The 16,534-nt window shown below is 36.1% G+C and overlaps 1 protein-coding gene across 1 annotated transcript in view; it reads left to right on the forward strand.

The window, feature by feature from the left end:
* The window catches only part of LOC114356998 (guanine nucleotide exchange factor DBS), a 90,041-nt gene that overhangs the window by 44,107 nt on the left and 29,400 nt on the right, over positions 1-16,534 (forward strand). Inside the window, exons 10-12 of the mRNA XM_028310412.1 lie at positions 682-836; positions 1,172-1,342; positions 2,042-2,182. Of these exons, the coding sequence (XP_028166213.1) occupies positions 682-836; positions 1,172-1,342; positions 2,042-2,182 (467 nt within the window). The remainder of the gene's footprint in view (positions 1-681; positions 837-1,171; positions 1,343-2,041; positions 2,183-16,534) is intronic.

The raw sequence follows: 16,534 nt of genomic DNA on the forward strand, positions 1-16,534 counted from the left end.
AAAAAAATAAGCTGTCAGTAAAAAGTTATGACTGTTTGAAAAAATGTAGTAGTTTACGCGCTAATCTCAGGAACTACTGGTCCGATATGAAAAAATATGTTTGTTATAGATAGCCCATTTATCAAGGATGGTTTTAGGATAAATAACATCACCCAACAACCAATAGGGGCGGAGCAGTAAAGACAAATGTTGTAAAAATGGGAAACATTATTCTAACAATTCTCACGCGTACAAAGTCGTAGGCACAGCTAGTATAATATTTAATAAAATTCATCTATAACCGCGCGCCACATGCGACATGACATAACATGCGTAGATTAGTCCAAAATATGCAATGGATAGAATGATATCAAGAACATTTTTCGGATGAAAAAGTAAAAAACAGACTTTTCATTCAGTAATAACTTTTTACTGACAGCATATTTTTGACTGCGGTTTGGTTATTATGAATCAGTATTTAGTAGACTATTTTACTACACAGGTCTCGTTAGTGGTGGACATTTGGACCACACTCCATACATTTTTGGTCATTGTCCTTTTCATAAAGAATTTTATCATGGCGCGCCCTAGCCCGATGGCGCTTTCTTTAACTAAGAATGTTTTTTTATTCTTAGGGTGCTTGCTAAGGAAATAAATCATGAAAATGGGATTTATCGATTACCTTGTGTTTTTGTTATCCAGGTGAGAAACTAATGCAAGATCCCCTAAGTTCTGTGGACCATATAGAGTCGAAGTGTGAAGAGTTGAGGAGAACGAGTGCTTTGCTCATAGACAAGATTCAGAAGAGAAATATGTTATTAACAAAGGCGAGAGAACTTATGGACAGGATCGATAAGGTAAGTTATTTCATAGCCTTTTGTTTTCAACTTTTTTGTTGTTTGACGTTTTTTTCATTATATGGTTTTGTCTAGCCAATTATTTCAAATAAAAATAAATAACATGGATAATTTGATAGCTGCACCATCTTACTTACCGTAAGATAGTGCAATCCAGCCTTATCCATTTTCCCGCCAAAAAATTCATTCATTCTTTTTTATTGTTATTGAATGAATGAGTAATCTTACTTTAACCGAAAGATTAGTGCAATCCAGCCTTATCCATTTTCCCGCCAAAAAATTCATTCATTCTTTTTTTTTATTGAATGAATGAGTAACCAAACACGTATTTCTAGGCGAACGAATGGTGCGCGACGGGTGTTGAGCTGCTAGCAGGGGAGGGTGGTCTGATAGCCGTGGACAAACTGCTGGAAGACGCCAAGAGCTTCGGGCTGACGGCTCCCGAGCAGTTCCGGGAGATGCTGATGCAGACCGCCACGCAGGAGACGAGGGCGTTGGTCACTCAGGTAACTAATGAGGGTTTTCGCCAATGAAAAATCCGCCAGATGGCAATACGTAGACGCGAGGTCCAAATGCTGCATGATTGCTTATTTTTGACATGACATTGACAAACATGTCAAAATCCACCAATCACGCAGCAGTTAGACCCCACATCCACGTCCCGCCATCTAGCGGATCTTTCATTCGCCAAAACCCTCATTGTCGAACTACGGATCTATCAAAAGAAGTCGAGTATGAGCTAGAACTAGATATTCCGTACATAAGTTAGGATTTTAGGCACTCGGCCTAATAAGCTTTATGGACCTATCACGTGCCGCAAACAAAACCAGACACAATCGAAAAACTATTGTTTGGTCCTATCCTGTAAGTAAATCTGGAAATTACAAGATTGGGGTACTTATTATTTGTAAAATTAGCAACAGTGTGCAATCACCGCCGGACAATCAATCTTGTACCTACCTACCTAAAAAATGATTTAAGGATAATATTTCCTTAAATGGACCTACTAAATCTATAATAGTAGATTAAAAGTAGTTTCGTGTTGAGTGAATGTGCTGGCGAGCGTACTCAATCGTTACTATGTTTTTTTTTTTACCTTATACCCTCGGCCTATGCAGGCCCAGCCTGCAACTCACCTAATGAGGCCAGCTTTCCCATGTAAAGTACCTAAACCACTAGAAATACAAATTGATCTCTTCTACCAGGTGGCCCAACGCGTAGAAGACGTCTGGCTGATGGTCTCCGTGAAGAGAGCCACTCTCCAGCGAGCAGCTGCCAAGCCAGCCCGGCCGGTGCAGTCGGTGCCGCCCCAGAGCGCCGCCCTGGCCACACCAGCCAACCACCAGGTCAGTGAGTTAGATTTCCTGCCCTAGTGAGCCGCCCCAGACATTCTGCGACGACCTGGCCTAATTCACGTATTTTGACACAGTCAAAATCTCGTTGACGTTTAGAAGTCGTCCCATTGAAAAACAGTTCTAAATCCATATTTCCATCCATAATCCATATTCACAAGGGTCATTTCGATAGAACGATTACTCGATAGGATCGCAACTCAGCGATTTATTGTCGTTGAAGTTTTGTTACGTGAATAAGGCTACGGTAAGGGCTCGCACGCTCGGATGACTTTTGTCGCCGTGACTCCATGCATGGAAGTAAAAAAAAAGTTTCTGTCACTGTCACGTGGCTACGAGCGCGCACCTCGAGACATCTCCATGGACTTGGTATGAGTGACGAAATAGTAACGGCGACCAAAGTCAGTAGTCACTTTTAGATTTCCCGCCCTAGAGTTCCGCCCTCATGGCCACACCTGTCAACAACCAGGTCAGTGAGTTTTAGATTTCGCGCCCAAAATGTTTTGATATCAATATGTTTGGGATTATGCAAAATGCAACAAGATAATAAATCAATCATAATATTTTATATGAATTGGTTTCGTAGGCTCGATTGGTAAATGAGAAGGCCGATTAGCCTTATGGTAAGGAGACTTTATTACCATGTAACTTAATTTAAATTTTAACCGACCTCAAAAAAAGGAGGAGTTTCTCAATTCGACTGTATGTTTTATGTATGTATGTTACCGCAGTATTTCGACAATTTTATTACGTAATTTTATGTCAAAACAGGAATTAACTATGAAATCATTTGTCATATCAAAGGAAAACCACACAAGCAACAGTCAATACCAATTTCATCAATACAGCTCATAGCAATAAATACGTTTAACATATTGTACCTACATAATAAAACTATAATAAAAATGCCGAGCATTCACGTAAACCAGTAGCTGTAACCTTTCACTATGATAACAGCGATATAATCATGCCTTACTTGGATAAATCTACGCATTTGCGAGTGCGTGTAATGTCACCTGCACGGCTACTTTCATGGACGCTAGTGCTGTATCATGTAAGAGTCGATAAGAAACTAAAATCGATAAACAAACACAGCGTCCCCTCTGTATAATAGTATAGAAAATAATTTTAAAACGACGCATAATTACAAAATAAATAGGTACTTGTCTGGGAAGCGAACAGGAAGAAATAAACATTTTCCGGTACATGATTAATAATCGTATTGTATCGTATCGTTTCAGCCAAATGACGTCCACTGCTGGACAAAGGCCTCCCCCAAGGTTTTCCACAATGAACGGTCCTGCGCTGCCCGCATCCAGGTTCTTCCCGCGACCTTGATTAATAATAACACCTATAAATGAATAATGAATCGATAAAGTTAATAATTTTGAACAATTTAACTTTATCGAGTGTGACATAACGCGTGCGCATAAGCACTTACTGTACCTACTATGCTCTACCTACATGGAGTAATATAGTTGAATAAGATAAATTTTAATCGCAAACACTGATCTGGAAAAGTCATAATTTAAATTATTTGTTATGAAAAGACAACAATATTTTTACTATACATAGCTGTGGGATTAATTAGTGTAGGTACCTAGTTTTCTCCATTGGGCGAATAGAAGCATAGAAATTGGCATAGCTGGGCACCGTTAATCAAATAGTTAACTTCGTTAATCGTTAAACCGTTAATGAAAAACTTAACTTCGTTAAACGTTAAAACGTTACATTTCGGATGATTTAACGCAAGTTAACGTTAATCGTTAATCCGTTAACACGTGTTAATAAAACGAAAAAAGATATTGTATGCAAAGTTCAAATAATTTCGAAAGCTTGTATCGCGCATGGAATTTATTCCTCTTTTATGTTTGCGCTACAAGCTTTCGAAATTATTTGAACCTTGCATAAGTACAATAATTTTTTTCGTTTTATTACAACTGCATTTCAGAATAAAAGCTTTTATTATAATTTTATTATACACTTTAGTTGTATCTCAATCTACAATTACAATACAATTTAGCAACAAAGTGCTCGAAAAGACAAATCCAACAAACCCAAGCTCGATCAATTTTCCACCGTTTCATTCAGGAATTCCTATGGCCACCTCTTGAGTCCATCATCAGGACCCTGGACATCATCTAGTACTAAAGTGCTCAAAATGACAAATCCAACGAACCCAAATTCGATGCGATTCCGCCGTTTCATTTAGGAGTTTAGAACTATGGCCACCTCCTGACTCCATCATCAGCCTACCATAACATTGCATTGTCATCGTACTTACATAAGTATACCCTGCTCATTCGGTTGATTAAAACTGGTCTTAAATTCAGTTGTAAATAAATAAAAAAATGCATTTTTTATATCGTTGCGTTGGTAATCTGGTTAGAAAAACTGTTGTTTTGGGTTCTGGAAGTTCTGGAAGCCCGAACGTACTTGTCAGAACGCGTCTTTCTGTTTTTTGGTAAATATTAGGTACTGGGTTAACGATTAACGGACTTAGGATAATTTAACGGAAGTTAACGAGTCCGTTAACATTTTTTAAAGTTAACTTAAAAGTTAATCCGTTAATAGAAATGTTAACTTCGTTAATTAACGATTAACGGATTAACGAGTTAATGCCCAGCTATGGAAATTGGCAAGTCAAATCTCATTTTAATGACTTTTATTAAAAAGTTGTGTATTAAAAACAAACACCCCCGTCCCATTGTAATTGTATCTAATGAGACGATGTACAAAATGTCGCAAAAACAGCTGCACTAGAAAGCGCGAGAGGTCGCGGCGCGCGCGCACCACAAAGCGTGCCTATAGCTTTCATGGCGCACGCGAGACATTACTATACTACGTGAATGTACAGCATGCTTTCTATCACGATAAAGGGCAGGCTGGCAAGGATAAAACTCATTAGTATGCATGTTATGGTTATCAATAGTTGGAGAAAATAGAGAGCGAAAAACAAAATTTTATTATGACTGTCTCGCAATCGTAACATTATGTAGTAAACTTGGTTTGGCGTGTATGTTAGGTAAGCATGCAAATCAAAAGTTTTATGTTTCATTTCCTCTTCCTTAGCTTTTTACATGAGGTGGATGAGGTCAGGGTCAGGCTCCGTATTCGAAGTTTGTGTCTCCAACTTTGCCTTAACAATTATCCGTTTTCTTCGATCGTGGATTGTAACATACGTTGTTGCCATTGATATGGCTGAATTAATTAGACCGACCAGCGTACCTACTCTGAAGCACGAAATCTAAATTCGACCCTAATCTCTACAATCTTAAGTTTAATTACTAACCTATTTTCTATCTTAATCCATCCAACTTATCATGTCTGCCCACCACATTCCAACAACTAATTTAAAGGACCAAACGACTTTATTTATTTTATCACCGCCGACTTCCAAACATAATGTGTAAACATTTTATTAGGAAGAATCTTTTAACAATCGGCCCATAATGGTGTCCCGAAATAAGTTTCTTCCTGGAACAGATGCTAACAAAAATATTTATTTCGTTCGCCGGAATGCCCGAGTCCCGAACAGTGGCCGAAAACGTCCAATATAAACTCAAAACAAGACAAGAAGTCTTTATTTGGAACGAGACGATGACCTTATTCCTTGTATGCTCTGTATAAAATTTCTATCGTCGTATGATATTTCATACTTATAAGCTTGCGAACTTCCTCTTTGAAATATCTAATTAGAGGCGAGAGCAAACAAGAATTTGGTACACTGTGAAACTCTACACTTTGTGGGTTTATGAAACACTGGCGGACGCCCACAATCTTAGCCTAAATTAGCCTGCCTGATAGATGAAAGGTTCTTGAGTGAAGAACTGTCATAAAAATACTTATAAAAGTACTTAAATACTTACTTAGATACTATTACCGTTATTAAGCTTCATCAAAATCCGATTTAAGGTTTTTGCACGACAAATCATTTCTTTGGAAATTTTGGCAAACCAATCCGCTAAATATGAAAACATATTATTATGTGTAGAGTGTATTGTACTTAGTATGTAAGTATATCTAGCTATAGAATACAGACTACTTCATCTTGGAATCTGGGGTGGCTTATGAAATAAAGTGTTCATCAAGATTACGCAATGGATATTAGTCAACTAAATAGATCTCATTAACATCTTAATGTTAATCGTCAATTTGTTCTTTATTCATGAACATCTTTTATAATTACTATCTAATCATCAGATGTGAAGATATAATTATTAATAACTAGCTGACCCGGCGAACTTTGTTCCGCCTTAATGGCAATAAATAAGCAGACTTTTTTTTAATTTCGAACGGGATAAAAAGTATCATATGTCCTTCTCCTGGCTCTAAACTACCTTCCTGACAATTTTCAGCTAAATCGGTTCAGCCGTTCTTGAGTTATAAGTGGTGTAACTAACACGACTTTCTTTTATATATATAGATTATGGGAGAATACGTCTGGTTATGATTGTTAATTACAACATCTGATATTTTTTATGAAGCAGCAAAACTATTAATTGATCAAATCAGCTAAGACCCATCTGCGCCATAATTATTGAATCCTCATTTTCTCTCAATTAATTAGGTAAGTATTATTATCACTGAAAGAAAAACAGTTTAACTGCATAAACATAACTTGCAAAATATGACTTCATCAATAAAAGTAAGGGAATTAAAACATTTTAGAAATAAATACATTTGCAAAAAATTTCTGAAGTCTTCTGACTTAAAAGAATATGATTTAGAATAGGTAACTCGCAATAACATTTTCACAATTTCACATGATTGTTTTGATAACAATGATATCATTAAGTTCCGGTAACAACAAGAACAACAAACACTTTGATTAACATACGATTAGTATGTCTATCATCGATCATAATCGATGTCATATTTATGGTGTCCATCGCGGGTGAAAGTGCTTGGCGTAACCATGGGGTGCTGGTGCAATATCCGTGACAAATACATGAGCAGACTGTTGTGATATGACACCATGAAATACTGTAACGGTTACAGTAGTCTCAGTAACATTTAGGTTTCAATGCGGTTAGCCATATTATAAAACTAGCGGACTTCGTACGCGTGGACCCCGTTTTACCCCCTTTGCCGTTAAATTTTGCAAAATCCCGTCTTAGTGAGCACCTACGTTCTAAAAGGACGCCATGCAAAATTTGAGACTCCTAGCACTTGTAGTTTCTGAGATTTCGTGATGAGTGAGTAGATAAGATTTTTTACTAACATAAGAAAACTATTTGTCTGAAAGAATGAACAATGTTTCCAGACAGACGGCCATGAAAAGAAGGCACATAATGGAGTTCTGCTAAGTTATGAAAACGGAGTGAACCGTTTCTCATGACTTCCGCTAAAAGGCAGCCTTCGTCAGGATGTAATCTATTCCTTTTAAAGTTGCAACTTTTTGGACATAAAAAGCTAGCAAATAGAGAATTACTTTCAGTTTTAATCTTAAAGTAATAGGTACAAAGATTCGAAGGTATTTAATTAAGTATTATGTTAACTCTGGATTAGTCTGATAATAGTTAGATAAAGTGTTAATATTTTAGTTAAATAATCTAGCTCCCTCTTGAATGGCGCTAGAAACAATAATATGTAGGTATTATGCGCTTGTTAGAGAACCTACTGTACCCATATTGTATAATAATATCTTTCATTTGTAAACCATGAACCATAGAAAACTTGAAATAATACATTATTAAGTATAGCAAAATACCTGTTCTTTTAGGTTTCCTGGGCATGCGTATCATTGGTTTCGCAAACCGAGGTGGATATTGTAATTTGTTGGATGCGGATATCCACTGACGATGAAAAGTGTTTGTTGGTCTGTATAAATTAATTACATTCGTCAAACTAAGCATAATGTCAATAAATTAAGTAACACTGTTTGTTGTTTATGGGTACTTCTCATTTACACTCAAATTTGATGGTCACACAATAATAGTTCATAAACGGTATAAGTTAGAACAATAACTTTGAAATCAGATGATAAAATACTAAATACTACATAAAAAATAAAATTTATCGTAATAGAAGCAAAAATAATACGAAAAAATCACATGAAACGATAAAAAACGGGGTCATTTTTCGCGTTCTCATCGTGTCACACCTTCGGTTGCAATGAAACATTTGGTTACTGCATTCACAATTTTCATTCAATTTGTGTGCAGCATATACTAAAATAATCGTAATTAAATATGCTTTCCACACAATAGTCAAAAAAATATATTCTTATAATTATTTTGNTAATATGTTACGGTTACAGTAGTCTCAGTAAGATATAGTTGTCATTTAGGTTTCAATACGGTTAGAATTATAAGCAAAGCGGCCGCTCGCGACTACGTGCGCCCACGAAATTCAACCCCTTAGGGGTTGAATTTTGCAAAATCCCGTCTCAGTGAGCATCTACGTTCTAAAAGGAACCCCCATGCAAAATTTGAGACTCCTAGCAATTGTAGTTTCTGAGATTTCGTGATGAGTGAATCAGTCAGTGACCTTTCGCTTTTATGTAGATAGATAGATTAGCTATTAACATAAGAAAACTATTTGTCTGAAATAATGAACAATGTTTCCAGACAGACGGTCATGAAAGGAAGGCATATAATGGAGTTCTGCTAAGTTAGGAAAACGAAGAGAATCGTTTCTCGCGACTTCCGCAAAAAGGCAGCCTTCGTCAGGACTCAGGATGAAATCTATTCCTTTTAAAGTTGCAACTTATTGGACATAAAAAGCTAGTAGAGGAGAATTACTTTCAGTTTTAATTTTAAAGTAATAGGTACAGAGATTAAAAGGAATTTAAGTATTCTGTTAAATCTGGATTAGTCTGATAATAGTTAGATAAAGTGTTATTATTTTGGTTAAATAATCTAGCCCCTCTTGAATGGCGAAAGACATAATAATATGAAAGTACCTACCTATTATGCGCTTGTTAGAGAACCTACTGTACCAACATGTTAATATATCTTTCATTTGTAAACCATGAACCATAGTAAACTTGAAATAATACATTATTACGTATAGCAAAATACCTGTTCTTTTAGGTTTCCTGGGCATGCGTATCATTGGTTTCGCAAACCGAGGTGGAAATTGTAATTTGTTGGATGCGGATATCCACTGACGATGAGAAGTAGACGTTGTTTGACTGTCTGTATAAATTAATTACATTCGTCAAGCTAAGCATAATGTCAATCAATTAGCATTTCTACGGAATGTAGTACTGTTTTATATGTTAAGTAATATTGTCTGAAATCTCGGTTCTATATTTTATTGATAGCATAAATTCATAAAATATCACTATATCTTTAAATCGAGATATATATACATGCTTAAAAACAAAGAAGTACATAATAAATCGATGGTCAAATATATTATGAAACTACGAGTAAGTAAGTATGCATTATTAATTTGTAGTTTTTAAATCGCAGTTATGTAGAGATGGATTTTATTTCGTGTATGTAACGATTGATTTATTTTGATATATTGATCGGTCATTAGCACATTCAAAACATATCTCGTAATATTTGACCCATCGTAAAACAATTTATTGGACGATTATCATAATGCAATTATTTCAAAATCACACAAAGTCGTCTTAAATTTCTCGTATGCGATATCCATAAACGGCTTTCGCTTGCAACATCCATCAATGCGCGTAGAGTGACAAACAACCAAGCATAGAAGTGTATTCTTCTTCTAATACGTGGAAAAAATAACTGTAGTTAAGACAAAACTTGATGCTTATTTCTTGGTTGCGTAATATCAATGTTTCGGTGCAGGTACACTGTCAAAAGCTTTAGGCTGAAGGCTTCAATGCTGAAAAGAGCTTAAAGCTCAAGATTACTAAAACTAAAATGAAATATATCTAGATAGTAGTTGTTCAGATTTACTGGAATTGTAAAGCTCGAAACTAAATGCGACTTGGTGAGCTTTTTGGTGATAGCTAATAAAAGCTACACAGAATATGCAATCATAATAATGTACTAGTTAAATTCTTCTCATAGATTCACAAGATTATTGTTAAATGACGATTTAAAATAATTTTACCATGCATTAAAATATTTGAACGTTAATCACACTTCTGTGCTTCCTCCATTCACCGGCGCAGAAGCAATCGGGTCCTATTAAATTGGATGAGCGCGAGCATCCAGCCATTTGGAAAGTTCGCGACCTTATTTAGCTCTTTAGCTGCGCCGGCGTCGCTTCGTTTGTTTGCTTGTCTGTGGCCAGCTGTTTGTGACATTTTGTTGACAGCCAAGAGGTCCTACTCCGCAAAGGATTTCGAAACAACTTGTTCTATTCCTCACATCGAGCCTGTATACATCAGAATAATGCTTTACTATGAACTCGTACTCGTATTAAACAATGCCTGAAATTGGTCTAAATATGACATTTCAACCAGTCACAAACATGACTCCATCAAGTTTTTAAAGTTATTTCAGAAAACGAGTCTCATAGTTTAATAATGATATTACAAATTGGCTTTAAAGTGGAACTATCTATCGGTACTTTACCTTGACATATTCGTCGTCTTTGAGAAACTTGCAGTGAGTGAAACTGTAGTTTTATGGCTCGTGACCTATCGTTCTCTACATACTGAAACAATTTGGTCACTATCACAAGCTGTAAAGCTACTTTGTGCTTGTTTAGTGCTGAATTACATAAAAATAAATAAAAGCAATTAAAAGCTCCAAATGGTAGCATATACCCATTTGAAGAGTGTTTATGTTTTGATGCTCAGAGTCTAATCGTGAAACTCTGTTTACGTTTCGCCAGCTGAGCCTGGAAGCAGTATCAACAGTTTAATTAAAACACTTACGTAAGCCTAATAATTTGTTTATGAAATAAATGTTTTCGGCTTCTTGCCAATTTTTTTTTATATTTAATAAAATAACGGAGCTAGAGTAATGAGATGCTCACTCAGCTTTGATGTGGTCTGACTCAAACCGTTTGAACCTAGGTTCATGTGGACCCAATGCTGATTAGAATTATTAGTAAGGTAGATAGTATCAAATAATGAGTTTCTTGTTATTACTGTCGGGTGGTAGCGCAATTAAACACAAAATTAAACACGCGCTTTCTGTCTTAAACCTGTTAATTTTATGCATTCGCTCAAACGCAAATCAGACAAATGTATGCAGCGATGGGGTTTCATCAGTCATTGTAAATTAGTCTGCGGCAACAGCAACAAATTATGCGCAAGCACACGTAACATTTACTTGTAGGAGCTTCGACTTCCTGCTCCTTGGAATGCACCAAGGCAATCGGGTGACAGGAGTCTTTATGAATAGCAATATAGGCTTTTACCGACAAACTTATCACCTACTCAAAATAATGTTTACAGAGATCTACAGAGATCTTATATCAATGAAAGAAAGTTCACAATTGAATGGTTAATGCTTCAGTAGTCCCTGCCGTATTCGCTAGAATGGTCATGCACTCAAAACACTATTTCAATAATGCGTGGGAGGTAAAACATTTTAGATAACAGTGCTCAAAATACACAGTTGGTTCATGTAAAATTGAAGTTTGCTAACTAAATTATGTTAATAATTTATGTAAAAACAGAATTTAGTAGAATGTTGCGGTAATAACTATTATAGAACATGTTTTAGACAACTATGTTTAGCTTTATCCTTGTTTTAAATTAAGGTTATCATTAGGATACGGGTGTTAATAACTTCAAATATTCTAACAAATTTTCTAAAATGTAGAGACAGCGCTTCGCGCAAGCATCGATACTATATTCTGATTGACTCACCTTACTTTAGATCATGAAAGATACAGTCAGCATCAAATCGTTCGTGACACCCAAAAGAGCCAAAAAGTTGACAACACACCTTATTTCAATTTGCACAAAGATGTGTGGCGATCTTTTTGGCTACTTTGGAACTATTTGACGCTGACTATACCTAAAGGTAAGTTTAATGACTCGTTATTTGTAATCACGCACCTTCACTATCCATAATGCGCCTCCTTTTTCACCGTTTTCGTTTTACTGTCGAGAACGAGGAGATTCTCCATTCTTTAATGGAGTTTTTATTAAATTTAATGGAACTTTTTATGAACACTTGTACTGGTTTAATAAGAGCCTGCTAACGCGGAACTTGCGATGGTATTTGTTGGTCCTTGTGTCCAGTGTGTTAAGGTCTCAAATTGCTGAAGGATGTGCACATATAAGGCTTCCTTTCGCTATAAAAACACTACGTCCTGGTTTTACAGGACTCGTAATTGGATCTGAATTCCTTCAAAGATCCGATGGATGTATAGTTAATACCATACAGGCTTTGTTCGAAGTATCAGCCTATACCGGCCTGAATAGCAAATGGTAACATTCCAATTCCAAGGTGAACAGTGTGGAGTTATCTACAATCTTTGCAGATAGCAAAAACTACTTATGTCATATCCAACAATAAGCTGGCTTTGTACAAAACTCATTAAACTCTTTATTACAGTTTATGTCGATTGAATTAATTTTTAACCAACTTCATGAAAGGAGCAGGATCTCAATTCGACTCTATATTTTTACAGACCCCATTTACCACCTTCTGACATTGTAAAGCACGACTACCCACATTTTAATCAAGCTTTAATCATAATTTTATCTACCGTACTCACTCTTGCAACATAATACAGCATTGTGTTCCATAGAATAGTTGACAATATGCCCATGCGCATCCTGCCAATGGTTTTCGTTCCACTCGACGTAGCCTTACTCAATGGTATACCTCAGGGACTTATCATAGGTATATACTCAAAATTGTGGTATTGTTCCTGTTTGTATTTGTTATCATACCTACAATAATTATGTAAGAATATCTTTTAATCTATTCTTCGTTACTGAAACTTAGATTAGAGTTAATAATAAATCACGTCGTTCACTTCAAAAAGTTCATCACAATTAGTTCTGCGGTTTAGGCGTGAAAACGTTACAAATTAACAGTTATTTTCGTGTTTATAATGTATTATTAGAATACAATGTAGAAAACAAAATGTTCCCAATCTAACATACAAGCAGTAAATCTTGATTCTTGTTACAGTTAATATTTTCCGTGCGGTTTAAAAAAACAGTTAAATATTTTACATTCGGCTTCAAGCGATTACGCAACCTACAAAGGAAACGGCTTATGAATATATTTGGTAGACCGCTTATCTACTTATCTTAGTAGATTAGTAAGAGCAAGTATAATTAGGATGTCGGCTGCACCGGCATCCTCCAAAGCACCAGGGCGTAACGACATTGTCGTTGTTTTTGCTTGGCCCCGTTGCCTGCGCTTTGTTCACGAGTCCCGTATCGACATTATTCCCTTTTATAATGTGGGAAAGTATCGGTTCTCATATAACAACACTAACAACTGTAAAATTTTCCCCCAAGATCGCACATTTTGTTACAATACACTCTGGGAAGTTATTTTACTTGAAGCATATGTTTTTATTTACCAAAACAGAACTAAATAACTGTAATGTATGCTCGTACATTAATCGAAGGAAGTGTAATAAACATTAATCATTTTTATTACGATTTTCCTTATTACAGACTTATCTTTTGATATTAACTGATTTATTTCAAGAACAATAGAATGTATCAACTAGAGAAAAACAGGTAAAATATAAAGTCTATTTCTTCATTTGCGTTCTGGTATATCCATATAAGCGTTTTAAAATCACCAAAGTCATCAGCGAAATATCCAAGTACACGGCACCTAAAATGTTGTTCGCCTACACATCACCTTGTAAGTTGATCAGTGTTCGAAACACGTAAATGTTTGTCTTAGAAATTGTAGGGTACTTTGATATTATAACACTTTTGACATCTTTATTACTATTACAAAACATACAAATCAAAATTAGAAACAAGCTTTATATTATTTTCTGCTGCAAAAAACAGATAACTTAAAAGTTGGCGTCGGGTGCAGCAGACATTAAAAGTAAAGGTCTTTCTCGTAGCGTAGCTTTCATTTACCTTAAAGGTTGCTCTGACAAAGCAAATCAATCCTCCTACGTATAATCGTAGGCGGTGCCTGTTAAATACTTCCTAATTAATAATCGATCCTTATTCATGCACAATCGCCAAAGGATATTTCCTACTTTCTAAAAAATTACACATTCAGATACATATCGTATTTCAAATGAAGGTGTTGTTTGTCAAAATGTTTTGAATTTGGTTAGTTACTTTATCTATATCTTATTCAATTTCCTAACAAAAACTATTTTGTCTGATCGCTTTATACGAGTACCTGAAGGCTGAAGGAAGAAAAACTGAAGACTAAAAAATGAGTATTGAAATTTTGGTCAAATGATTCTAAACATTTATTTTAAAGTAAGTCGAAGCCTTAAGTTATAACAACCAATCCAAAAATGTTTATTCATTCAATCCCACTCGACGAAATGGGAACACTAGTCGAACTATCGAATCTGTGCATGAGTATTACTTCTGAAATCGTTAATAATCGTTTGGGTCGTATCAATCAATCGGCGAGCAAGTTCAATGCTGAGTATTGCCTTAAACGATGATTTGCACCTTTGCTGTGTTAAGTGATTTCGCTGATCATCGCATCGCATTGGACAAAGGATGACGGTAGAGTTTACCAGTCGAATTCAAAGCTTGGTCAAGAGCGTATTAATCGGCAGTGAACTTTGTTGTGCACCGTAAAATTGTATACGGTTTCTTTTTCTTATTTTGTAGAGCACTTATAATTATTGCCTTATTATGTACCTACCTGCCTATATTTTTAGAAGTGCGATAGATACATGAGAAAACATTGAGAAAATAAATTAATAATAATTATTACACTGTTGCAAGCGCCGCAAGTTGCCAAAATATCGGAGGCTCGTAAATAAGGTACATAATCCCGTCAATAATTATTCTATTAGTGACCATGAAAGTGTAAAACTAATGTATTTTCTTAACCACAAAGGTCATATACCTCAACGGCCACTTAAGAATTTATTCCATCTTGAATCTTCGAAATCTCCGAACCGTGCCGCCTCGTTTGCGGACTCCAAATTTGGAAGGTGGTCGGGAGCCTACGCCGCATAAATATGGGCAATACGGCTGCCGGCGCTGGCGCAACCGAACAAGCCAAATTGACACGACTTTAGGGCTACGTTGCACAGGTTGTTTTACAAGAATAATATGCAACTTATTGAATGCATTTCGTCATAATATACTTATTACGTTAAAAAATCACTTCCCGATTGCATACGCTGGCACCCGATGATTTATTCGGACCAAACAAAACGTTGGATAACTCAAGCAGATCATTGAGTAATGAACAGGTCCTGACTCTCACATTTCAAAGACCTTCTTCTTTAGGATTCAAATTAAAATCCTGTGACAGTTGGTGAAATTTCAGCGAAAGTTGTTTCTTTCTTCTGAATCCATAATAAACGGCGTTGCAATTTCGGTTCAGTCAAGAGAAAAAACAAATCACGTACCCGCAGTGACCCCGAAACGGGCGTCTGGTCGGCGCACGCGCACGCGCCTCGCTTTGTGGCAAATTTTATTGAATAATTTAACGCCGAATCACGGAATTGCCCTACTCCGGTAGGTTTCTCTACATTACTTTTTGTAATTGAAAATAAATCATCATCAAATAGACCATAAATGCTGTCACCGAAATCTTAAAAGAGGCCGCCTCTTACGCGGTTCTAAATAAAATTTTCCTCGAAACTCTCGTGCTGAGTATTAAGGTCCTTAGGGTCTACTCAATAAAGCGGATTCAATGAAAGTCTATCAATCTTTATCACTTGTGCCAGTCCCCCGGGGTGTTTGAATGAGACGAATCAAGAAAAATATATTTTTATCCAAATGTTGTTTTCCAGAGTGAAGTTATTACCTATATGTAGTTACTTAGTGAAATAAACTTCTAAAGCTCAATATTTAGGTAGATCACTTAACTTTATCCATGTTATCCAAGGCTGTTCAGATAGTTAATCTCTCATAGGTATTCCTAAACAAGTCAAAAATTCTTTAAACGTACATCGCCTTGCAGTAAACGGTAGAACGACAAAAACCACGTCCACACATGAGTGACGACATTCTAACCTAAATTCAAGCGCATAGCAATGGCGCATAGCAAATGCGCGGTTTTCTTGCTAATGCTATTAGATCGTAAAACGGAAAAGCTGCTATCTCAAGAACCATTCGCCAAAGAAATAGGCGGAATTGTGATGATTGTGTGTTTTAAAAATCACGTGTTACCCTTGACTGGAAGCCTTAGAAAAACTAAAACTTCGCTGTATGTTTTGTCACAACAAATAGGCATACTTAGAAATACTATTCGCTAAGCGGTCATGGAAGGTGACACAAAGTGTGCAAATAATAGAAATACCTATCTTAATTCATAATCA

Source organism: Ostrinia furnacalis, unplaced genomic scaffold (genome assembly GCF_004193835.3).
Source record: "Ostrinia furnacalis isolate ACB-3 unplaced genomic scaffold, ASM419383v2 OfSCF3015, whole genome shotgun sequence".
Taxonomy (NCBI): Eukaryota; Metazoa; Arthropoda; class Insecta; order Lepidoptera; family Crambidae; genus Ostrinia; species Ostrinia furnacalis.